Here is a 26,851-nt window from a genome sequence, read left to right on the forward strand (position 1 = left end):
AAAATGAGAAGCACTAGCACTTCAAGTGGAAGCCGAGAACTAGTTCGCCAATCAGGAAGGCGGATGATAGCAGGATTCTTAGAAACGCGCTGGTTTTGCTCTCTTTTTTTGGTGTAGAAAAGAAGCCCTCCCTTACGGGGAAGGAACTAGAGAAAAATACCTGGGCCCCGTGTGCGGACGGGATTATCCCAGGCTCCTGGGTAGCCGGACCCAGGAGTGCAGGGGCAGAGCGCGGGCCCCTCTCAGGTGGCTCTGCGGGCACCCGGGCCTTCCCAGCCCGCTCCCGCGCTTCCAGGGCGCGGCAGGCGCGGAGGGTGGGGAGCGGGGCCGGGCGGACTACGGCTCCCGAAGGGCTGCGGGCCCCAGAGCCGGCGGCCCCGCTTCCTGCCGCGGCCTCGCCTCGCCTCGGCTGCCCAGCGGCCGGGCCCGATGGAGGGCGCCGGGGGGGAGCCGCTGGTGCGGTGCCCCGTGTGCCTGCGGGAGCTGCCGGGCGCGCACATTAACTCGCACCTGGACCGGTGCCTGCAGGCCGGGGAAGGCGAGGGGCAGCCGGGCTCGTCCCCCCCCTGCAAGCGGCCGCGCCTCGCCGCGGCCCCGTCGGGGAGCAGGGCCGAGGGGGAGCCGGAGGAGGCCCGCCCGGCCGCCGCGTCCCCCGTCTTCTCTCTCTTCCACAAGGGCCGCGGCGGCGGCCAGAGCCCGGCAGCCGCCGGCGGGAGGAGCGGGGCGGGGCGGGAGGAGGCCGCCGTGAAGCCGCAGGAGGGAGGCTCGGCGGCGGCCGGCGGGGCGAGCCTGGCGCGGAAGCTGGAGGGGAAGCCCTTAGCCGAGCTGCTGCGGCCAGACACGCTGGGGGATTACGTGGGGCAGGAGCGGGTGCTGGGAGCCCAGACGCTGCTGCGGTCCCTGCTGGAGTCGCACGAAGTTCCCTCCCTCATCCTCTGGGGGCCACCGGGCTGCGGCAAGGTGAGTGGCAGCGCCGGGCCCCGCCGCCCCTTCGGCCTGGGCCCGGGCGGGGACGGTGATGAGCGACCCGGGCCCTGGTTCCCGCCGTGCAGCCCCGGTGGGATGTGCCGTGTTCCGTGTGGCTGCCGGGAGCCGTGAACTTCCCGAGGGGGGCACGCGTTTGTTTTTCTGAACGCGCTCGCGTTTCCTGTCGTCTTGGCTTCGTGCCTTTCACATCGGTCCGTGCCCGCGGGTTTGCACCGGGGTTACAGAACCGCAGCCTGCCGCCGGGGTAAAAGGGAAGGGGCTCACCCCCACCAGCCCCGTTCCCTGCAGCCCGCGCTGTGGTGACACGGTGCTCGTGTTGGTTTCACATAATTTAGACTGGGTAAACTCCAAAGTGGTTAACTAGAACGTAAGAAGATAAGCGTAAAACCAGCAGCCAGTCACAACTTGTAAAAATGTCTAAGAAATCCAGTGAAATTCCCGCGGATTGCTACTGTAGGGTTTGCTTTAGCTTACAAATTCTGTCCCCTGAAGGAAGGCAGCTCAGGTATGGAAGGGAGCTGACATTGTGGCCAGGCACTCATCCACCTATAAACAAACGCTCTGAAAGTGATTGGTCTTTGCAGGACCTGACTGCTGAACGCTCTGGTTCTGCCTCTGTTAGGGTACGTGGGACTGATGGTGGTGAATTCCAAAAGGCACTGTAATTACAGCACAGCAGTGAAGGGATCCACAGCTGTAGTGGAGGAAGGACCAAATGAACGCCTCAGGTGTGGTCAGGACGGAACACTGAAAAATCTTGCCTTCATTTTTTTACTTTTTCTCTATTCCAAATTTGCAGAGGGTGAGGCTAAGCAAGGAAAATATGCGATTATTACTGTCAGTCTAAGGTGTGCACAGCACTAAGTTTTGTGTATTATATATACAGATGTCTTCATTGTGTGTGAGAGTACACGTGGGATATCTGGGAAAATAATGGCTGATGAATTAATGCTAGCGGGAAAGTTAAGAACAGAGCAGCAGCTTGCTTTTCTCGGCATACTTGAAGATAAAAAGAGACTTGATATGTATGGTATTTTAATAATGATGCCAGTTAGTCACAGTTAATAAAGAGTATGAGAATAATAGATTAATAATGTTAGCAATGATGCAACAGTTTGTTTAGGCTAGATAACATATACCTGAAAAGATCCAGCTGGTGAACTGAAATAATTGCCACTTTCTTTAGAATAACAAGGTAATACTAGAAAGCGAGAGGTATGAGGATGATGAGGCAAAGAAGGGCTGTTTCTAGAAACTCATTAAAGGGAAGGTGGATTGGCTGAAGCAGAGAGAGAAGTGAATTTAAGTTATTTAATAAATAGGAATCCACCTTATTGAATGAGTAACATGTTCAAGGGCCTACTTCCATATTTATCCATACTCTTCTGCCTTGGGTTTGCTGTCTGCATCAACATTGCCTGCTTCCTCTTTCATGAAGCCCCTTAGAGAAAAATGCTATTACAAATGCAGTAATTACAAACCAAAAGCTGCATACAGTCTCTAAATTACAACTGAATTCAGTAGCATTTGGGTTGTGATATAATGAACCCACCATTTTTGGCTATGGAAATGTTTTTTCATGCATTTGTGACAGCTTATGCTTGTGTTTTAGGTCCTCTTTAGGAACCTTCTGTGGTACTGTCTTTGAATAACGGAGTGATCTGTTACATGCCTGTAATAACATAGCTATCACTCTCCTTTCTCATGAGCTGTCTTCCTCACCCATATGCCTCATGTGGAGTTACATTTAATAGGCTTGCTTCTTGCAGAGTTCAAATTCTACTGCTCATCAGTCATCACAGAATGTCTTTGGCTGGAAGAGACCTCCAAGATCATCGAGTCCAGCCTTAGACCAACACTAAATCATGGCCCTAAGCACCAGGTCCACATGCCATTTAAATGCATCCAGAGATGGTGATTCCACTGCTTCCATGGGCAATCTATTCCAAATCCTGACAACCCTTTGAGTGAAGAAATGCTTCCTAACATCTAACCTAAACCTCCCCTGGTGCAGCTTGCATCCATTCCCTCTGGTCCTATCACACATCACCAGGGAGAAGAGGTTGTCCCCCTCATCGTTCCAGCCTCCTTTCAGGTAGTTGTGAAGAGCAGTGAGGTCTTCCCTCAGCCTCCTCCTCTCCAGACTAAACAGCCACAGCTCCCTCAGCCGCTCCTCACAGGACTTGTGCTCTAGGCCCTTCACAAGCCTCATTGCCCTTCTGGACATGCTCCAGCACTTCAGTGTCCTTCTAGTGAGGAGCCCAGAACTAAATACAGTATTCAAGGTGTGGCATCACCAGTGCTGGGTACATGGGGACAATCACTTCCCTATTCCTGCCGGTCACAGTGTTCCTAATACAAGCCAGGATGCCATTGGCCTTCTTACCCAGCTGTGCACACTGCTGGCTCATATCCAGTCAACTATCAATTACTACCCCAGGTCCTTTTCCAATCTACTGCTTTCCAACCACACATCACCAAGTCTGTAGCTTACCATGGGGTTGCTATGACCCAAGTGCAGGACCCAGCACTTGGCCTCGTTGAACCCCATACAGTTAACCTTGGCCTGCTGATCTAACCTGTCTAGGTCCTGCTATAGAGCTTCCCTACCCTCTAGCAGATTGACACATCCACCTAGCTTGGTGTCATCTGAAAACTTTCTGAGGGTGCACTCGATCCCCTCATCCAGATCGTTGATAAAGATATTAAAGAGAAGAGGCCCCAGTACTGAACTCTGGAGAACACCACTTGTGGCCAAATGCCAGCCAGATTTAACTCCATTAACTACCACTCTTTGGGCCCAGCCATCCAGCCAATCTTTTATCCAGCGCACTTGTATTTATCCAAGCCTAGAGCCACAAGTTTCTGAAGGAGAATGCTGTGGGAGACAGTGTCAAAGGCTCTACTAAAGTCCAGAAAGACAACCTGACCTGGCTTAAGACTGTATCTTTTGCCCCATCAAGGAACAGTTCCACAATTTACCTTTTAACACTTTCTCTCTCCAATTAGCTGTTGAGTAACTCATCACCTTTCTTGGTTACTCAGTTTTGAGGTAACATGCTAATTTCAGCTAGCTCTTGATGGACCATCCATTCCTGGCTGAACCAAAAATTCCTACTGCAAAAAGTTGGCCTTTTCCTTTCACCCACATGTGTCTGTATTTCTGGGATGGTGCTAGAGTATAGTTTTATCTCAGGCCTTCTTCCGCATAAAATGGTGTTGTCTCAGATGAATGGCTGGAAGTTCTATCCTGTACTTGGATATTTTAAAATAAGTTCCTCTCCTTATAGATTTAACAAGCAAGTCATAATAGTCCCACTACAGATGTAAAAAGAACTCTGTGGTTGCCTGCCTGCTTCGTTCACTTATGATTTGGGTTGCATTTGTATAGCAATGTCTAAGAAGACATTTAGTGACAAAGTAACCTGAAAAAAGTAGAGGATGGACAGATGAAAAGGAAGCCTATTTAACTTTTTATGTGAAGAACTGCATAACTTAGTGCTTGAAACTTGAAAGATACTGTGAAGGAGAAGTAAGTATTCTCACTACCTCAGGATCTGGTTGGACTGATTATAAAAAACTTGCTCTGTTAAGTACAGTCTCTTTCAGTGGGAAAAATATGAAGAAATTGCATGCTACGTAGCTTCAAATGTTACAAGCCCACATGCTAAGCTCTGCCCATCAAATAAAATACCTTTACATTAGAGGGTAGGTGCTTAAATAGGAGTATAATTAGATAGGTTGATCTAAAATCAGAAGTGCTGTGTAAGATGGTCACAGACTCCTTAAGCCTCTTGATGCTCCTGCTACCCGTGGAATCTGATTATTGCTGCCCATCTGTGATTTCTTGCATTTCTGCAGCCAAATGCCAAGCTAAGTGATACTTCTTTTGGAAAGGGTAGAGCAGGACTAAGGATAAAATAAATAACTGAAGATGGAATTAATCCTTGGGGCCAATTTCAAATTAATTTCTGAATCATTTATCAGGGTGGACCTTTATGAGAAGTATTTCACCAGAACTTTTCTAAGCAAGAAGAGAATAATCTTGGCTATTAAACCGCTGTAAATGTGGTATTTTGTACTGTCAGTCAAGAGTACTTTTGGAGAATTTTTATCAAGAAAGTTATAAAGCCAGATGCCTGAGTGAAAATACATGTGGCTTATACTCCTCTGCCCTGCCCAAGTTGATTTTAGCTTCAGGTGCACTTCAAGGAACCACAATCAAAATTGAGAAAACAAGACCAGGGTACTTATTTTGTGGGTTTATTTTTTATTAATTTCCATCTATATTGTGTAATTTTAAGGGAGCATGATTTTTGTGCTTTTAATTTTTCATTCTGATTTCTTAGGAAGCCAATGTACCCTAGGTGACAAGGCTTAGACTCTTTGGTTTTTTTTTTGCTTTTGTCACTATTAAGTGTTGAACACAAGCAGGTATTTTCTGCTTTTAAGAAGCTGACCAGACACAGGCCAGAAGAAGAAACACTACCTCAAAGAGATGCCATGGTTATTAACTTAAGAACAGTTAGCTTGTCCATCCTGACTATGCAAATTTTAAAAAGCCTGTATGAATCCTACTGTAATCCGAGTAAGCCATGCTGTGATTTATGACACCTTAATGCAGGGATTTAGATTTTTGCTTGTCTGTCACAGGGCACCAATTTTAGTAAAGAGTTGGAGGGGAGATGTAGCGTAACTTGAGAGCTGAATAATTTTGCTGCCACAGATACAGTTTAAGCCTTATAAACCTGAACATTCTGTATTTAAATGCGGTAAACATTCTCTCTTGTGTTTGCTGTTTAACAAGAAAATAATGTAGGCTGCAAGTGTCTAGAACACATTCCCTACAAAAGATAACATTAATGTGTACTTTTCTGGGGTCCATAACTGCAATCTAGTACTTAGGCAAAATATGTTGTGTTGGTATGAGCGCAAAACATTAGAAACCCCAGTAAGTGGTCTCTGAAGTTTCTGTCGAATCTTCACTGAGTTTATATGTTAAATCTAGGACTCCCATGTATTTCTTGGTTTTTATTCAAGATATTGCTGTATGACACATTGAAAGACAGCAAGTCCATTTTATGTATTTTGCTCCCTGCATGTTTATCATCTCTTCCTTCCAGTGTTTTCTGTTTTACTAATTCAAGTGGTTACCTACATGGCTATTTGATTACTTCAGTGTAAGTAATTACCTTCTCTTATTCATACTGCTTGGGGTGTGATTTGAACCATTTAAAGTAATAAGTTCTTTTGATTCATTACCATGAGATTTTTAACAGAAAATGGATTATGTCTTTCACAGCGGCATAGAGTGAAAGTCCAGGACAACTCTGAAAAGCGGTTTGTCTTTGCAGTTGCCTGACAGAAGTCTTCAAATATATTGCATTTGATTTTGCCTATGCCAGTCTAAATCAGGAATAACTTAGGGTAGTTCTCTAGAAAGAGAGAATACAGTTGTGTTTGTGAAGCAGTTGGAATATAAGGAGACAAATCTGGATGCAGCAAATGGAGGCGCAGCTCCATCTCAGTAAACATTACACAATGACCTTGCCTCGGTGCTTGGTCTGACTTGGATTCTGGAAGTTCTGTAAAAGACATGCTGTGGCTGTTGTTCAGTGACACCTTACTGCTCGGATAGTTTCCCAGTGGGCTATTTGGGGTGCAAGGAGCTAAACAAGATGGGTAAGAATAGCATCTACCCTTATATAAATGCCAGCTGCTGCCACTTTTGGTTGTATTTATCTCTATAGCCAGTGTCCCCGAGCCACGTTCATCTGCCATCCTGCCGGTTTCCTGAAGACACAAACCTGCTCTTTGCCTGTGACATAGCTTGAGGTCAGCTCAGCAGTGACACCTAGACTGACCCAAGCTTTTTAAGCTGCATCTCAAGGAACCGCTCCCCTGGCTGGCATCCAGGGATGCTGGCGCTGTTGGTGTCTTACTCAGGGCTGTGAAACAGAGCATGGCCTTTCTTAACTGCTTGTCAACCACAACAGGGCCCAGCTGCCTACTGCCCGCCTGGGGGTGGGGAGGGGCTGTTGATGCCAACCTCATGTAAGCAAAGATATGGAAATCCTGGCTAGAATAAAGGAAGAGGGAAACATACAGGGTCAGAGGGCAACAGAAAAAAGCAGGATGCCAGTTCTGAACTCTGACAATGGAATTTAAACCCTACATGTCTATAGTTGTAGCTAGCCTGTTGGGCTTTTGTCTAGCACCAGGCTGTCAGTCTTTTGTCATTCCTGCTGCATAGATAATTCATACTGTGGTTTGTTCTGAAACAAATTAGCAAAATCACTTGGTGGGGAAGCCTAGATGCCAACTAGATTATTCCTGCTCAGGAATAATTCATGCTGTGCTACAGTCTATACAGCAGTGCAGATCTGTGCCAGATCTGCTTTGATCAGCTAGACATGGCCTAGCAGACCATACATAACCTTCCAGACTTGTTAGGAGAAGCACATATTTTGGAAGGACCCATCCAGATGCAAGGAGACCTCTTGTACCGTTATGCCCCAGTGTGCTCCCATGAAGTGTAGTATGAACCTCAAGTCCTAATGAAAAGGTTGCAAGAAATGAAAAGGCCTGTCAGGTTGGAACAGAACAACTGTGAGATGTTACGCACATCTTGCATCTATGACTGCAGAGCACTGTGTAGATGTAACCTGAGAGACCATGTGTTTTCTCTGTCTGACATCTACAATAACCATTTTGCTAAATTTATACAATTTAAGAATAAGTAAGGAAAGTTGCCATGAGCAGGCAACCACAGGCTGATCCCTATACTTGATCTTCCATAAAAGTGAGGTAAGAATGACCTTAGGTTTCACAGTCAACTTCTTGACTGGAGTCTTCTTGAGAATGATCTGACCATATACACTAATCTCTTCCAATTTTTTTCAGTTCCACTTTCTGAAGGGAGGTAGGCAGTGCCACTTTAATCGTGGAAGGGGTTTTGGTGAGTCAACACAGTGGGCCAACACAGTGGGCATAGTTTAATGGCCTGGTAAAGAGGTGCAAAAATTAAAAGATCCCTTTACTCTTAAGCAAATAATATTACTCATTGAATGTCAGCATCAATAGGATAGGCTTAATTTGGACTTGCTTTTTACTGTTTTCTTCCAGCTATGAGTGAAATTGCATTGACTAGTGGTAGCGTAGAGAGTAGGGAAATAGATTACATTCAGAGATCTGGCCAGTTAAGGAAGCTTGTAGATGTACAGAATATTCTGGTGTCCTATTACATTCATCCGATTAACCAAAACAACAGATCTGATTGACTTATCTGCTCTGACAGTGAGAAGTGTGCTTGACTCTAGTGTTGCTTTTATTTCATCCATAACTTGTAGCAAAACCTGAAAGACACAGTAGCGTATTTCCTGGGAGTGGGCTTGTTTGGTTGTTTGGTTTTTTATTTCATTTGATTGGTGTTTGTTGGGTTATTCGTTAGTTTGATTGTTGTTGTTGGTGGTTTTTTTTCAATTTTGGATGTTTACTGCCTTTGGAAAAGGATATTTTCATCTGGGCTGACATGAACACATTTCCAGGATGGTGAAGGAGAGTTTCAGTGGTTAAGTGTTTGTTTGTTGTGTAATAGATCTGGAAATAAGTGATCACAGGCTCAAGTTGGAAGTATCACTCATTAGTTGCTTGGTGGATATGTTTCCACACATTTCAGAGTAGGTGCTTATGATAGCACTTGTTCAGCCTGTCTAAACAGAGAAGGTCTTGCAATTTTCAGCATAGAAGTTGAGGTCATAGGTACAAGTTTGGATAGTTTGGTGGGAAAATGGAAAACAACTGGGAATGATTTCTGAAAGAGGCAAAGATGTTACGTTGTGAGCTCTGTAAGGGGTAGTTTTGAGTGCAGTTAGCAAAAAGTTAGTTTTCAGCATTACTCATGTTTTCATTGATAACAATACCACTTAATTGACAAGAAACAATAATTCTGTTCTTCCCCATAAGGAAGAAATAAGATCTAAAGAAGAAATGCCTCTATAATAATAAGAGTGGAATATCAACTTGTTTAGTTTTCCTCTTCCTGCTTGTTATGCTGGTTCTGATACATGTGTATCATAATACATGTAGATATGATTCATAATAAATTGCAACATCAGTATTACTATTTTAAAAGATTTTTTCTTAATATAACAGTCAAACTTACTTCAGAATTTATTTCAGATAATGAAGGATATTAAGTGTGGTTTATTCTGCCTTATTTCATATCAGATTTTTAATTTTCTTCTTATCCTTCAAATACATTGCCCCTGAATTTAGTGAGAGGAACTAGGGGCTTAGCATGCTGGTTGCAGTCCATTTAGTACCTTCATTCTTAGTCTACCCTGCTTAAGCTAAGTCTCTCCTGAGTTGTGTGTTCCCTAGGTTGTAACCTGATAGGAGCAAAGAGGAAGAAAACAATACTAGCATGTCACTGACTTTTGCTTGAGGTGGTATGAGAAAAAGCAGCATTAAAAGATGGAGCTTATGGGAAATGAAAGGCTTTCAGAGGAACGGGGAAAGTTCAACCTGTGTGTGATGGGCAGTTTGACTTGCTAAATGATTGATTGTGCAACACTGAAGGAAGAGGCTGTGAACGTGCCTGTCCACGTCCAGCACTGCTTTTGAAAAGCAATGTATGTTATTCTTATTACAACCTTTGTTGACCCAGAAGTTGGCAGAGCAAGAGAGATAAATGCTGGCTGAGAGCTGTGCAGCAGTTTTCAAATAGATTCTTGGTCTAACAGTAACTTTCAGTCAACCTCTTTATATTTTTTTTCTTCTGAAATGAGCGGTATAAGTATGGACTTGTGTGCAAGTGTTTAAAAAGAATTCCTCTCTGCGTTTGTAGACAACAAAATTCTATCTGAAGCTTGTATGTCAGATTTGACAGCAAAAAATACAGGGATTCTACCTCTTTTTGGCTAACAAGTGTAATTTAGTAGTATTTAAATGTTTTGCAAAAATGTGGCAGGTTTGACGTGCAGTTTTCACTACAAGGTGTGCTGATTGATCTAAAGAAAAAAATATTCACTGTGGGTGTAGAAAAGCAATGATCTCTGCAGTCTTCTAATGCATCAGTTTAGCCATGTTCTTGGACTTACACTGACCATAACAAGTCTCTTCATGTCAGTGAGGGCCAGGATGCAGTATGAGCCATGAGCTTAAGTGGAACTACAAGAAGAATACCTGGTTGGTATTTTTTTCCCACTGTTGTTCCCCCCTCTCATCACTGCTACTTCTAGAGTAGGAAGAGGTACATTTTTGCTTTGTCATCCTCAGGTTTGATGTACTCATGCTTTCAGGGATTAATTCATGGGTACATCTGCTGAAGGTACCTTCTGGGTTGAGGCACGTTTGTAAGGAAACACCAACTTTGGGTTTATTTGTTATTTGAGTTTTCAAAGACAGTTTTGCTTTTGTTTTTTGATTTCCCAGATCATCCAGATTTGTGTAGGTTTTGCTGTGAGCATTTTGCAGCACCTTTCCAGTCCTGTCTGCTGCAACAATCCAAGGAGGAAAAATATCTAGCTGGTGCTTTGAACTCCAGGGAATGAGAGGGGATCTGGCACAGGATGTATGTCTTGTATCAGGGCATGAAATCACACTTCTTCTGAAGACAATCAGCAAGCCATTACTAAACTAAAGCAAGAATAAATAATGATACATTCTTCCCCTTAGCCTCCCCTTTCCCATCTTGGGATGGTTGCCATTTCAGCGACAAAAAGTCCATTAAAAAGACAGCAGTTCTGTTAAGGCAGTGAAAGGTCCTGCCAGGTCCACTGGTAGCTGTTCGTAGGTAGTTGCTTCTGCAGCCTCCCTGCAAAAAGGATCAGGTTGGCAGCACCTGCTGCATTAACCTCAGTACTTGGAACATCATCTGAAGTGGTTTTGTCAGCACCTGTCCTGCTCATCAGCTGCTGAGGCTCTCATATCTTCAGTCTCCTCAGGCTCCTTCTTTAATAGAAGTGAGCTCGATGGAAGAATCATCTTTTTTCCTCTAGCAGTACTTCAAAAAGAGATGCATTCTGCTTGGGACATGGAGATACACCTGCCTTTGCTAAGGGTTATGAAGGAAAATCTGAAAGTTATGCCTGTGATGTGTTCAGGGGTGTGCTGAATCTGTCTGGGAGGTAGTACCAGAGGTTGCTTGTGTGCTTTGGTAAGCCCAGTGAGATTCCATGTACAGAAATTCCTATTTGAAGGAGTTGTCAATAAGGAAAGAACAGTAGCATGGCTGCTCACTAAAACCAGCCAACAGTTTGTTCAGTCAGCTGCCTTTTCCTTCCCTGTGCCAGCATTTAATTACTGTTGACTATTTAGATGTAAAGAGTCACATTTTCTTAAGTACGCATGTTATTTTTCAGTACTAACATTCTCATGCTTCAGTAGAGAAATGCTTTCTGATTCCTTTCATTTTTATGTGCAGTGAAAACAGAGAAGGCTTTAATTAACAACACTGTAGCTTTGTATTTCTTAAATGTAGTTGCACCATGAACTCTTCTGCAGGTGTCTTAGGGTAGTCCAGCTCTTTATTCATTAAAATACTCTGGAAAATAACTGCACAGTGAATTGCAGCCCCCCTGTCTTCTGGGACAGAAATTTATTTGGCCAAGAGTTTTTCTTCCATGGTGAAGGAGACAGCTGTCATTGCTGGCCTTTTCAGTATTGCAACTGAGTAAGTCTGGTAGGTTAAAGCGAAGGCATTAGAAATGCATGGGTGGAATTGGCAGCTACCTCTAGCAGGAAGTTTTTAAATCTTCTGTGTGCTAGAATAGCATGAACTAAAATACCTTACTCTCTAAACTGTCAACACTGTCCCTATGTCCAGAATATATAGCTTTGTTCTTTAGGTATTTCCTTCAAATGAGAACTTTCCATGTCCAAAATGATTTTTACAAAGCTTTCTTTTATTGCTGTTTCAGACTACGCTTGCACACATCATAGCCAACAGCAGCAAAAAGAACGGCACGAGGTTTGTGACACTGTCGGCCACGAGTGCCAAGACAAATGATGTTCGAGATGTCATCAGCCAAGCCCAGAATGAAAAAAGACTTTTTAAGAGAAAAACCATCCTCTTTATTGACGAGATCCATCGTTTCAATAAATCTCAGCAGGTATTACACTATGCTGCTTTTTGGAAAAAACCTTTATCAGCACTTCTGTAAGATTTCCCACTTTGCCTCAAGATGATAGCTTACTTAAGGCTTCTCATTTCAATGTTATTGCTTTTAGTAGATTAGTTAGGGAGAAATTAAAAATTTAATTTCATAACTGACTTCCAATCAATGTTCAATTATTTGGATTCAGAGATTTAAAAAAAAGGCTGAGCTGTACTTACAGTTGACTTATATGCTGGGCTTTATATGACATTTTTCTGATGTTTTATTTCTGCAAAGTCATCTGAGAAACATGTGCTGTACATATCTTCATTTCAGCCTCCTCCCTGGGGGTTGCATTGTGTGTTACCTCTAAAAAGGTCTGGAATGTGGATGTGCCTAGGGTTTTGTTTTAATCATAGAATCATAGAAACACAGGGGCTGGAGGGGACCTCCGAAGATCATCGAGTCCAACCCCCCTGTGCCATAAAAAAAAACTCCAAGACCAAAGAGTTCTGTACTTTGGATTACAGTTCCTATATCAAGCCCTACTCCAGTCTTCCTGTAGTTTTCGGAGCCACCCTATAGAAATAGGTAGGGAATTGTAGCCCTAAAGATTTGTTCAAAGTATTTAGAAGTAGCCTCACTATTTGTTATATTTCATAAGGCAATTTCATTATATCTTATGTTTGCCAAGTGAGAAACTGAAGTCACATAGATAAACTAAAAATCTGCAAATTTTTGTCACTGTTTCTTTTCAGCTAATAGGGTCATTCTCAGTGCAGGCACGAGGTATTAAGGTGAACAGCCCATAATGTGCAGTGTGCATCAAATTAAATCATTTAGGTAGCTGAGCAGATCTTGTCACTGCCTTGTCAGTCAGGTTATTTGTCATACCAGCTGGGAACCTAAAGGCTCACAAGACACAAAAAACGTAGCCTACTCACATGGAATGTTTCAGGTTGTCATTGATTGAGATCAGCTTTTTCTGTTTCCCTCCCATCCTCAGGACACTTTCCTTCCTCACGTCGAGTGTGGGACGGTGACCCTGATAGGAGCAACCACGGAAAACCCTTCCTTCCAAGTCAACGCTGCTCTTCTGAGCCGATGCCGGGTGATCGTCCTGGAGAAGCTCTCAGTTGAGGCAATGGAAGCAATTCTGATGCGGGCTGTGAGGTCCTTAGGGGTCCAGATTTTGAGCCAGGGCAACAAGGACGGCAGCTCTGCAACTGGCAGCGGCAGTGAGAGCTCAGAGTGAGTACTTTATGGGCTGCAGGGTGTTAACACACACAGCCTGAGGAATTGACTGCTTGCCAAGGAGAGGATGAAGCAGTTGGGGGTGGGAAGAGAAACCCTAGCCACTCCTGATAGTAAAGAAAAGAAGTGGCAGCATATGGCAGGGTCAGGGAGTGACAGGAGAGAGAGAATTCAAAGCACTGTCTCTCTCCATCCAAAACAAAATCTTACTGTCTGGATTAGGAGAGAGTTTTATACTTGGATCTGCAGCTCCTGACTCACCCTCCCAGGATATTTAAATCTGTTTTGCTGCTGAGGATTTGCTGTGGAAGCCTGTAACTGTGTCTTGATCATGTCCTAATGCGTGTTACTTCTTGCTACTGGTTGTAAAAGCATCATGTTACCATTAAGTGGTCGATGGGGCATCCCATATGAAATTTATGTGGAAGTGCCAGACAAAAGGTTTTTTGTTTTCTGAGAATTTTTTTTTATAAGATCAGAGAGAATAGTACTATCCTCTAGTTTCAGGATAAGTGCTGTGGTATGTTTTATGGTGTGCTGTGAGAAGGGGGGGCTCTTGCTTTAACATGTTTATAGGTTGTTTGAAGATAGACTTTAGTTTTCTTTCCTTCTTGTTGTCCAAGCCAAACGGAGGCCTGTTAAACATTTAGGAGAGTCTTGGAAAAAATGAGGTCCAGGTTTCTCCATACGGGATATTATCTGCCTTCTGAAATGACTAGTTGGCAAATAAGAATAACCCTTGGTACTGCTCTGCTTTCATGCAAGTTATTACACTTCCTTCCTGTTGTTGCTTGTCTGTAGTCCTAACAGTTCACAGTATATTGACATGGGGGTAATTGGGCAGACACTCTGTATGAAATAAACGAGAGGAAATCCACTTTGTCCTTTATTACAAAATGTAAGCGCCAAGAATCACTAACCTGAATGCTGGGGTTAGGGCAGGGAAGGAAAGCTATTCCCTTTTTATTTTTAGGATACCCTGCCTCATGCTTTGCTCATTTGTAGCTTTTACATATTGTAGCAATGTGAATTTTAGAAGAGAAGGCAGTACTGCATGTCAGCCTTAATGTAATGTCACAGCTGTGGTTGTGGCTACACCCTTACTGGGGTTCAGAGTGTTTCCTTTCTGTACAGGATTAAAGTACAAGGCATAGTTTCAGCTGCAGTTGTTTGGGTTTGGGTTTCGCTAGACCTTCTGTTAGCTATGGATGATTTAAACAGAATGGTGTGGTGCTTCATCAAACAGAAAGAAGTTTGGCAGGCAGACTGTCAGACTAGCACAGTTTCAGAAATCTATCCGTGGAGAGAGAGGGCCCCACTCCAATGGCTAACGTGGGAGCCAAGCATTTGGAAATAAAACTGGGGTTCAGAATTCAGGAGCGTTTGTTGCAGTTGTGTGTTAAGTCTTTCTTGTCTTTCCTGCAACTGTCTGGTTCTGGTCTGTGATAGATATATGCTGTAGCTGCTGAGTTTAGCTTCTTATAAGTCATCCTGTCCATTACTGTGGTTCTGATTTTGGTCTCTGCTAATTCCCTTCTTCTTGCTTCACTGTCCATACCATTTCTGCTCCTTCATTTCCTGCTGGAGCAGCTGTGTCATGTCTTTTACCTCTTCACCTACCTCCATCTATGAAGCAGGACTGTCATTAGATACAGGAAGGTAACAGTATTCATGCTGTCCTCAGGAATAATTAAAGTCATAAATTACAGTTGAATTTGTTGTTTGCTGTGCTCACCTTTGTTCCACAGTTGGAAAAGCAGCTGTAAAGCATCATGTCCCCAAATGTGGGGCATGGCCACTTTGCAAACGTTGCACAGCTCTAGCCAGAAGGCACAAGAGATGTGTATATTGAATTTTTGATTAAATTTTCTTTGTGAGTCTCCTTTCCCAAACCACAGAAGTGTAGCATGAAGTCCTGCATGTGATGCGTGGCCTCAGTTTGTCAGATGGTCTTGGTATTACATCACTTGACTGACGCGATAGGTGACATAGATGAGATTTTGTAGAAGAGGATGATTCTTTGTGGTCTCTGTCTCCTATTATCATATGGAATAAAGTGAGGGTGAATCTTCCTTACATTGCTGAGTGATTCAGTATGTGTCATCGTCTGTGTACATCATGCACATTCAGCTGTTATCAGTAGGCGAGTGTCCTTTACCTGAATCTGTTTCCTTAAATTTTCTTGGTGGATTTCTTAAATCTGGCTTCTATCGTTGCTGCAGGTCACCTGGTTTCTCTTTCATCCCTCTGAGACCTTTGCTTGCTGTAAAGGTGAAATAGAACTAGCAGGAGGTGTTAGCTACTTTGAAACCATTTTCTTTGTTACATTGTCACACTCAAAGCTTCTTTGAGAGACTTTATATGAGTTTCTGGATTTCTTTAGGATAAGATGTGCTTCGTGTTGTATTTTCATAAACTTTGCTGTCATCAAATTGGGCCTCTTAAAATTTGCAGTAAATTAAGGTGAAAGACTGGGGAATATGAAAGGAAGAAACATACTCACAAAGAAGAAAACTATGGAGAAGTCAGTGTTAAAGATGCTTTATATTCCTGACATTTTGTTTGTGCTTTCTGCAGTTTATGCTGTCTCACTAATAGCACAAACTGTTCCAGTTGCACACTGATACACTCTACTTGTACTGTGATAGTGATGGAAGAAATAAAATTCTTCTTTTCCTAGCTTTTTTATTTTATCATTCTGTTGTTGCTCTCAGAGTGGTACCTCTAATTGCAGTCAGACAGTAAACTGGATCATGGATTAATGTATTTGAAGTTAGATAGCCCAGAAGGCACACAGCTGAGGGAAATGAAAGGATCCCCAGTTTCCTCTTGGCAAGCCCAGACATCATGCAGTTCAGCTTGTTAGTGGCTGTATTACAAGTACTGACAGGTTTTGAATTCACTGGTTTGCAAATCACAGTGTTGAAGATGGCCTTCCACTGGGCATTCAGTGTTCCATACCTTTCTGCAAATTACTCCCTTTTTGGAACATCCATCCAATTTCCTTGCAGGAAGCAGTTGCTGGGATGAGAGGTGACATACAAAGCTGTAAGGCCATAAGCGTATGCATACTGTAGTATTTCAGATGAAGAATTGTATTTGCCTGTAGAAGTGTTGCAATCTGTCAAGGAGTCAGTCTAGTGAGAATAACTGGACTGAGAAAGTAAGAAAGTACTGATTTGTATGTGAAAAAAGCACTGGGTACTTTGTCTCATGTTCTGCTCAATTATTTTTAAATTTTCATCATACAAATTCTTGCTTGACCTTCCTTATATTTATTCTATGATATTGCTTACACCCTCTTGTTATTGGATCAAATGCTGTGGTGTTGTACAGGTTTTATGCATATTTCATCATGTGTTTCTTGTTGGTTCTTGGCACAAACTGTCTTGAGGATGTGGAGATAAGGAGGAATTGGAAGAAGGATTTATTATCCTGTAGTGGTAGTTTTCCATTCCTTAAGCTAGTATATCACCTTCAGCTGAGTGAGTGATGGATCCCACGGCGTCCCTTTTGGCTTGTTTATGTTTTTGTTTCCAAGTATCATCGGTTACAAGGTACCAACATTGAGCATTGGCATCCAGTGGGTGTTCAGTGTCAATTTTGGAGAGTGAAAAAAATACAAGATTGCCCATCTGCAAGAGGATCAGGAGCTTGGGAAGGGGTCAGAAAGCATGAGAGTTATTCTTCCTTGCAGTTCTAGGGTGTACAGAATTTGGGTGAAGTGGAAGGGTGCAGGACACTTGAGCTTCTTGAAGACAGGATAGGCTTAAAAACGTAAGTCCAGCGAGTGTCTTTAAGAAGCCAAGGTATTGAAATAATTGTCCTCCTGATTTTGAAATTAACTCCTGCCTGGTGAAATTAAATAATGCAAAATATCGAATTTAAGATTTTAATTCCTCAGAAAAAATAACTGAATGTAGTTATTCTGAGTATGAAATAATATTATTTTGAAATACTGAGTGTTGAGTGGAGCTGAGATTATGGAACAGGGAAGCATTATGTTATTTCCAATCAGTGATTCTTATCAGTATGCCGTGCAGACAGCTTCTAGGTAGAAATTTTCTGTTTATTCTCATGCTTTATCATGTCCTGTGTATCATGCTATTTTTGCAGACATGGACTGGATCAATCTAATACATAACACATTTTTGCAGTGGAATTTCCATTACCAAAGTGTTATAACTTGGATTTCACCATGGAAATGGACAAAACCTTTGCTTGTAACCAGATTTTCCTTACTTCCTTGTGCATATTTGTTTCAATTCCTTTAATAGTAATTTCTTGTGCTGTGTTGAGTTAACGGGGCACTTGGAGTCCCATAGTGAAACTGAAGAGACAGGAATACAACTCAGCTTTCTTGCCCAGCTTCTAACTAGCAAATAAATGGCAAAAGTGGTCTGAGGCTTTGGCTTTGTTTGGGTCAGACCTTTCTTAGCTTCTTGCTGCACAGGACCTGCCTTTTAGTGCTCTCAGTAGTTCCACTTCACTTGCAGTCACTGAATGCAGTTCTGGGTATTGGTGTGAGAAAACCTCAAGTGCATGTTCTTCTTTACAAACAGCAAGCAAAAAGCTTAAGCCTAGCAGGTGAAACCTTCTCTTCAGTCTGCATTGCTGGCGTGTCCAAAGTCTTTGCTCATTGTGCAGCATACTTGGTTTTGTTCCCAGTTGATGAAGGCATTAGCAGCAGGACACGTGTGTAGTGCCTGCTCAGTTATTTTTAAAAATACCTTTTACTTTCTTTGCTGGCTTCTTTCATTGCATATAGAAAAATCTGGTGCCCACCTGTAAAGCCGAGGGGCTGAACATTGCTCCCTGATTTTCAAGGGATTTGATGCATGAGATGCTTGACTGAATAAGTCCCTGTACTGTTACATTCTTCTGCTTCCCTACTCAAACACAAAAAAGGTCTTTGAAACACCTGGAGACAGGTTATTTTGGAGTTCCACTGTGCATGCTTGTTGTTTTTTTTTTTTCCTAGGTATATCAAATAGATAGAAGGAATAGATAATAGATATAAAAATATTACAAGATGTGTATGTGTATCTAGAAAGATTTATTTTTCCCACAGGATGTGATTCCTGATGCCTACTCTGTGCAGCCTGGTTTATGGCCCTAGAAGACATTTGTCAGCCTTCACTTGCAGTCCTATGGATTAAAATTTCAGCTTTACAAGCTTTACCTCTCACCTGTGAGCATGTGAGGGCTCAGATACTGACTTGAATTTTTTTGCAGCACCTACTGTCTTTTTCTTTTGTGTGATAAGTGACAAATGGGTTTGCAAGGAGGAGGAAGAGGTAGTTAATGAAGATTAATGGATTCTTGTGTCTGGAAACCCTGACATTACCTTTTTGTGGATTTGGATAGCTTCCTGCCTTTTCATTGTCCTTCCAACAAGGTATTTGAAGTGCTAATTATGAAATGCTGATGAAGTAAAACCTTGTGAAGTTCAACTGACTGTGCCAGAATTGTATTTTAGCATACCCTAAGTCTAGTTTTCCATTGAACTTAATGTGATGAATAAAAGTAAAGGGGCCAAAATGACAGCTCTTGTCCTACGTTTATCATGTGCAGTTGTATTTAACACACACAGGGGCAAGAGGAGGAGAGGTTGAGTCCCACTGTGTTCTCCCAGGCGCTGCAATGCTCAATCATGACAGAACAAATTAAGACAAAACCTTAAAGCCAGCAGCCTCTCAAGCTTTGTAAGCAAATACCTTCTCTAGCATAATGCACAAGGAGGGGAGTGTGTTGGGAGCTAACAGTGCATTGTTATTTTGTTGCAGATTGCCGGTGTACATAGAGGAGAAGGCTCTAAATACGCTAGCATACCTGTGTGATGGTGATGCAAGGACTGGACTGAATGGGCTCCAGTTAGCAGTTCAGGCCAGGTTAGCGGTGGGGAAGACCACTCCTTTGAATATTCCGAAAGGTGGTTCTACAGATGGCATTCTGATAACAGACGAGCATGTAAAGGAAGGGCTGCAGCGATCTCACATCCTTTATGACCGAGCAGGTGAGTACCTGATACAGTCTTGGAGATATGCAGCATTCTCAAAAGCTGGTAGCCTATATCATTTCTGTTTCTTCTTTCCCTCTCATACCAGTTGCTCTGGTGAGATAGTGATTGTACTGAAATTTGACTTAAAAATAACTTCTTCCTACAGTGTAGCAGGCTCACGCAGAAATTTCTCTTAAACAGGATTTCCTTTCACCACTGAGGAAGTGCAGGTTAGGTGAGAGGCAGGGTTGCTCCTCTACAAACAGTGGCATGGTGAAATTATTTGTTCCTTAAGATTTTTATAATATTTTCTAAGACAGTTGCAATGTAAAAAGGGGCAAGTATTTTGATGAGAAGATTTGTTCTTGGAGTGTTGGAAATCTTCCACTGTACTTGAACTTCTCCAAAAGTCTTGGAAGTGCTTACTTTCACAACAATAGGTTATGTGAGAACATGAGCAGTTTCTTTATTTTTAGAGTTGCTTTAATTAACTTTGTGACTTGCTTAGGGATGGTCACTTAAATCAAATTGCATGTAAGGCTTCCTAATGTGATAACCACTCTTGCTAAATTTGTGACTTGACTTGGCAATGTTAGGCATTGCAGTAATTGGCCACCATAACTTTTTATGTAAGAGAGTTACAAACGAGAGAGTGAGTATTAGAGATTAGATTAATATCCTTTAATTCATATGCTAGTTCTTCAGCAATACTTGAATCACTGTGCAGGATAGTGTCAAACAATTATGCCAAGTAGTGTTTGGAGAAGTGATTGATTTTTGCTTTGCCCCTGTATCTGATATGCTCAATATACTGTCACCTCTCAAAACCTGTGATAAGAGATTCCTCAAGTTTGTTTGTAATTTATATTCCTGCTTGCAGCCTTCTTGCTGCAAAGAGGAAATGATGGTGCCTTGTCAGGAAAAAGTCAGCTGGGCAGATATGGATATGATGGCAGCTGAGAAGTTTTGGGTAGGCAGGGGGAGGGAAAAGAAAAATACAAATGATAAATATCAGAATAATTGCAGGATTTTCTCTCGCTGTCTTATGTGGTAACATAACTTCAGTTATGGTAAAGACTGGGAATGTGTTAAACTGAAGTTAATTTATTTTGTTGTCTAGAAGACAGTTGTTCCATCCTCTTCTTTGGAGGAGGAAAGAGAAGATATCTCATGCCAAAATGTTTTAATGTTTCTTCTGGACCAGAATGAGTTTTTTATCCATGCTGTTGCTCTTGTCAATCTTCCAGGGCTTTCTTCTGCCTTTTATGGATGAGCAGTTGATGTTTACCCTTGGCTAAGACAGGAAATAATGTGACATAGGGACTGTGATTTTACTTTTGCCTACTACCTTATAAACAGGGATATTAATGTTGGTCAGTTAAGTTCAGATGTTAATTTTGGTCAGGCCTTATCCCTGTCTTCTGCCAATAAGACTTTAGATAAATCAGCATCTTAAATTAGCTGGAAAACTCTTCATGAGCACATAAAGCAATTCAGGGGCATAAATCAACAAGATTTATGCATCTGTATACATCTGTCACTAGAAAATCCTGTCCTTCAGAAAGCCTCCTATGTAGTATCTTCTTTCTTTTTGGAACTGCATAGAAAAAATGTATTTTGATTCCAAAAACTGTTCACCGTTTTGACTTCAAGAGGTATCTGGGATGCAGAGCAGCAGTGATAAGTTAGCATGTGTCTGTCTTTTAATGGAATTAATTGATAAGTCCAAAATCTGTATGTTGGCTCACCAGCCTGAGAGACAGAGCTAGTAAAAAAAGGTCTGTAAAACATTCTATGTTTTTTGAACTGCTTCTATTATCTCACATAGGATATACATATGAATTGTATTTGTTTAAGAAGAAGCAGAAAATCTTTTTGTCTGGTGCATGTAACTGTACTTAGTCTTTAATTTAAACTGCATTTAAAGTACAACTGCACAGCTTTTCTGAAGAAGTCTAAGTCTGGTCTAAGTCTAAGTCTTACCTCTTTCTCAGCCTGCATACTCCGAAGTCCCCTGCAGGTATGTATCTCTAGTCCCAGCCTATCTGCTGGTTTCCTTCTGCCTCTCCAACTGGTATCCCCAAGTGTGACACTTTACAGTAGCCCAAGCAATGTATAAAAGCACTCCAGCAAAAAAATTGGGGCGAGTGTATCCTCTAGAGAGATATTTAAAGGCCATCTTCCTTACTTTTAAGAGACGAAGAGACGCCTCTTCCAAGAGGACGATGCGAGTTCAGCTGCTTGGGTTTATTGCTACTAACTCAAGTGTTGTGACAGAGCACGGACATGCTGTTTGTGTTGGCACGAGCAAGGACTGCATACCAGAGGGCTCTTTGTGTAGAGCCCCAGCAAAAATAGCTGTCTGCCAGCCTGCGTACGCCGGCAGCGCATGTGTTGAATTCCCCACAGAGCCACACTGCAGCATGAAGAGCGACACGGGGAGAGGGACCCAGTTTCTGACCTGGGTGGTGGAGGTCTTGTTGGCTATGAAAGGAGCAGTTGCAGTGGTATGAGGGCTTTGGTTTTAAAACTTAAGCATGTGGCCTTTTATTTTGTAGGGCCTACAAGCAACACTGATGTGTTCTGATACAGCCCTGAGACTGTAAATCCTTTCAGCCGTAGGAAGAAGAGAAATATTAACAGATGGCTGAGCATGCAGCCAGTTGCCTTTATAATACACACTTAGCTGGGAGCCAAGGAATGCCAGGCACTTTAAAAACCAAAAAAGGCAGATTATGTGAAAAGTTTAACAACAATATTGCAACAAAATGCTCTTACAAGTTTAGTTAAAAGAAATGCATAAGAATCAAAACCAGCTGCACAGAGAAAAATTTTGAGCAGAAAGGGTCTTGTTCAGTGTTTGTGAGGTTGACCCTCTATTTTTAACTGTAACCCTAAAAGAACTGTGGAATGGCTTTGTTTCTCCTTGGAGTCTGTATCTAATATTATATTAAACTTTAATGTTAAGAAAATGTCCTTTTAAATCATTCAGTCTTCCCACTTATTATATAGAAGTCTGGCATTGTAGGTTTTGGTTGTGTTTTTTTTTTATTTCAGCTGCTTACAGTTTTCAGGACTGTATCAGTAGTGCAGGTGTCCACAACTGAACTCAGCATTTCCTAGGGGCTGGCCAGGGTTGTGTGCTGTGATCCCATTTCCTCCAGATTGTGTAGTGTGCCATCATTATATATCCACAGCAATGTTTCCTTTTCTTGCCCTATATAATACAGCAAATTCGTGTTTGATTTACTGCACCTTTTATTTTCACATTTTAGTTGATGTGAAATTTGTTTTCATAAAATATCACTAGTATATAGGACTGGATTTATCTGATTCTTCAGTTGTCTTCTTAAAGACAATGGTTGGTGGTTTGGGTGTGCTCACACTTTATTCCTTGTCAATTATGAGATATTTGATACAGAGTTTTCTTCCTAAATGCGTAAAATATCTATGTTTTTTTTTCTTTTGAAGGAAAGGTTGTTAGGTACCAAAATCAACTTTGAACACTGCCTTACACTGTTTAAAACAACACCCTGCTCTTCATCTGCAGTTGCTCTGTTATGCTTATGTAGTTAGTGGAATGATCCATGTGGCAAAGCATGAAGGTGTTGAGAACATTATTGGACACCATAATCATATATATACTTAAAAAGAACTTGAAAAAGCAGATTGTTTACCTGTTGTGATCTACTGAAATATATTCTGTTCCCTTAAATGCATTTAACTTAATTTCCTCCTAAGAGCTCTGGTTATCTCTTCTCCCCTTCTAAATAGGAGAAGAACATTACAATTGCATTTCTGCCCTGCATAAGTCTATGAGAGGCTCAGATGAAAACGCTTCCCTTTATTGGCTTGCTCGGATGCTTGAAGGTGGGGAGGATCCACTCTATGTGGCAAGGAGGCTGGTGAGGTTTGCAAGCGAAGATATAGGTCAGTATTTGCATTATTTCGTGTTACAAAATCATGTTGAGTTAAGATCTGCCAGGCTTCTGGTTTCCAAAAATTGGTGTTTTAGTAAAGAAACAACCCCGGAACTGCTATATGCAAAATAGGTACAAAATACTGAAACGCTCCACATCCAACAAAGACTTTGTATATGCCAACAGAGACCTACATGTGGTGTCATTGCAACGATTACCAGTTGCAGGAGAAACAAAATATTTTTTAGATCAGGCTTTGGCAGTGTATCAGTATGGATTCTTTTAAACTCAGGTGCTGTAAGCCACTTGTGTCACAGAGAATATGTAATTTGGGGATGTCTGGTTTTTTACATGACTCTAAAAAGTGAATGCCTACCCTGACTTGCAAAGCTCAGATTTGATAGCTGGCTCCCTAGATATAAGGCATCTTGATTGACTTACCCAAAGTAAAAGATGGACATATATGAGGGGTGAAGAGTTACAAGATCTGGGAAGCTATGTCTCTATAGCAATGTTTCCCCATTTCTTTGTCAATTCCAAAAAGTGAATTATACACGGGCAGCTCAGGCTGCCACCGTGTGGCAACAGTACGAGTCTGAAAATCATACCAATTATTTAAACCTTTCTTTTGGGGGCGAGACAGGAATGTGGATGGAGGTAGTATATCTTACATACTACAAAGTATTGTACCAGAAGTTCCAATATCTGCAAAAGCAACTTTGAAATGTGGATGGATAACCTTCCATTTTACAGGAGGGAAAAAAAAAAGAAAAAAGAAAAGACTAAGTAAAGTAAGTTTACTTTAACCTGCTTTTCTCTGAATCTGTTTTGTAGGGCTGGCAGATCCTCTGGCTTTAACACAAGCAGTTGCTGCTTATCAAGGCTGTCACTTTATTGGAATGCCAGAATGTGAGGTAAAGGCTTCATTAATTCACTGATGTAAAAGTACTGCAAACTGTAAAACAAATCTGTAGTTATAAAAAGAAACCGAGATTGCAAGGACAAGTCAAATTTAGTTACTTGTTCATTGAGCGTACCCCCTTACTTTGACAAGTAAGAGAGCTCTTAAAATTATGTAGTTTGAAATAAATTTCACAGCTTATTTATTGTTAAAACATGGTATGTGAACTAACAGCATTTTGCTCTATTTTGTTTCTTCTTTGTTATAAATAAAAGAATATATTCTGATGTTCTAAAGTAGCTGTTCCTTTCTAGTAATGAAAATTGTGAAGAGCTGTGTTGTTGTTATATAGCAATATTCATACTAGCAGGCAGAGGTCAGTTTAAAGTGTAATCCCTGTCATGCTACACAAACAACCTGAACAACAGACCTTTTCCCAAAGAGCTTAAAATAAGTCGGTTAACATGTTTCCTTTTATTGTTTCCAGGTCATTCTAGCACAATGTGTAGTGTATTTTGCCAGAGCACCGAAGTCTATAGAGGTCTACAGGGCATACAGCAATGTCAAGGAGTGTCTGAGAATGCACACAGGACCTCTGCCGCCTGTTCCACTGCATCTGAGAAATGCCCCAACGCGGCTCATGAAGAACTTAGGCTATGGTAAAGGCTACAAATATAACCCCATGTACAAGGAACCTGTGGAGCAGGACTATCTACCAGAAGACTTGAAAGGAACAGACTTCTTCAAGGAACAAAAAACATGACTGCGTTGCTCAGAGTTGGTTTTGATTTCATGACTCAGGCTGGAATGTACTGGGATGGAAATTCCCCTTGCAGTTTTAGCCTCTATTACTGTGGTTGAAAGTATTAAGCCACTGAGCCTTTCAGATACTTTCTTATCCTTCTGGTTTTACTGCTGTTATTCTGAATGTGTTTCATAAAGTATTGCAGTTACGCAGTGTAGAAATACAGTAATAGGCTTTATCAGCATAATGCTGTCACCCAGTGGTTCAAATGAGATGAAGAAGAAATCAGATTTGTATTTCTGGCTCTTGCTGTGATACAAGGAATATGATTGTGCTGCTTTTTAAAAATCAGTATCTGTTTCAGATTTTGAGAATGCTTATTTTCTGAAAAAGAGTAAATTGTACCCCCTCTGCTAAAATACAGTTAAAAAAATAATTACAGTGTAATTACTGCTCTTATGATGTTCCAGAAACTAATTTTGTACAAGAACATTTATTAAACCAATAAAGCTGTTAAAAATAGTGTTTTTACATTTCTTTGAATATACTTATTACAGCAGCATGGTTTTGAAAGTTTGAGATTCCTTTAACTTTATCATCCCTACTTTCCAGAGCAAGATTAAATCCTTATGGAAGTAGAATAGTAATGAAAATAGCTGAATTATATTAGTTTTTGAAAGCATGTGACTTAAATTTTTTATTGTGTGGTGACATTTTGGGAAGTGCTTTTAGAAAGGAGTCTCCTGTTAGTGAAACATGCTCACATATGTCCAGTTATGCTTCAGGAATCTCAGCAGCTTTGAATTGGAAAGTGGAGAGACACAAGTTGACTTCCTGCTGTTACAGAGTTTGGCTTCCTTTTCCTACTGAAAACATATCTCCATCCAAGATTGCTGTTGCCTGAACATTTCAGGAAGTGGAATGTACAGTCACAGAACCGTCCCTGATGTTGACAACATTCCTTCACTTAAGTGCTGATTATTTTTCTTCTCAATCCTTCTTAAGTGTGCAGTGGCCCAGTGTGCTGAAAAGCCAGCAACTAAAGGAGTGTATGACTGTGCTAATCAGCAGTTGGATAGCAGAAGACGACCATGTTTGGCTAGAATTACAGCAGATAATTAGCAAAGAAGGTTTTCATTACTGACAGGCTGAGAAGCTGCTGAGGCAACTGTCCACAGTTCTCAAAGTGCAGTACAATAAGCTGGCCACCAGTGATAAGGACATGTGCCTTTGCTGAAAATTGCCACCAACACAGCAGCACAGCACACTTACAGCTGGATTTGCTTGATAACTACTCAGGATTTGCTTGCTACGTACCCCATGTACCTTTGTTACTGGGCCCATGCTGTTTACCTGATGGACTTCAGGGGATTCCTGTCCTGATCCTGCTTAGTTTATAAAATGTGATGAGGTCAAAACTTAGTGCTCTATGTAGATGCTTCTGATCTTTTTGCTGTTCAACTAAGAATGCTGTGGTCCTGCTAAAAGAAGGAAGACGTTCTGCTGACTTCTCTGAGAGGTGTCAGAAGATTACTAGCTCTCCTCACAAAGGATTGCTTAACACAGGTTTTGCATTTTTTTAATAATACCAAATTATTTGGGTTTTTGTAGCTTTTTTGTTTTGTTTTGTTTTTTTTCTGATGTGTTGACTTAATAGTGACTGGTGCTTCCTTTATAATATTTAACAGATTTAACAGATTTTCAAAATTTGTATTTGGCTGATGTGGGAAACTGTTCTTCCCCCATAATATCAGCTTGCGACATTTACCTAATGAAATTTGTACATAAATACTTCATTTTCAGGCAGAGGAAGAAAACTGGTTTGCACTGAAGCCACACAGAGCTCCTTGCACTTCTCTCAAGCTGTACATATGATACAGCCCAGCCACCTGCTGGTCAGCTACCTGTTATATAAAATTGCAGGCAGGTGTTTCTTGACAGCAG

General features: G+C 41.7%; 1 protein-coding gene across 1 annotated transcript; it reads left to right on the forward strand.

The window, feature by feature from the left end:
- Positions 1-384: 384 nt before the first annotated feature.
- Positions 385-25,429, forward strand: WRNIP1 (WRN helicase interacting protein 1). The gene is made up of 7 exons (XM_051609880.1): positions 385-960; positions 11,910-12,101; positions 13,093-13,337; positions 19,127-19,356; positions 23,116-23,271; positions 24,096-24,175; positions 24,650-25,429. The coding sequence occupies exons 1-7, from the start codon at positions 430-432 to the stop codon at positions 24,923-24,925; spliced, it is 1,710 nt and encodes a 569-aa protein (XP_051465840.1). The 5' UTR covers positions 385-429; the 3' UTR covers positions 24,926-25,429.
- The last annotated feature ends 1,422 nt before the right edge of the window (positions 25,430-26,851 follow it).

The sequence above is a fragment of the Apus apus genome, chromosome 2, assembly GCF_020740795.1.
Source record: "Apus apus isolate bApuApu2 chromosome 2, bApuApu2.pri.cur, whole genome shotgun sequence".
Classification (NCBI taxonomy): Eukaryota; Metazoa; Chordata; class Aves; order Apodiformes; family Apodidae; genus Apus; species Apus apus.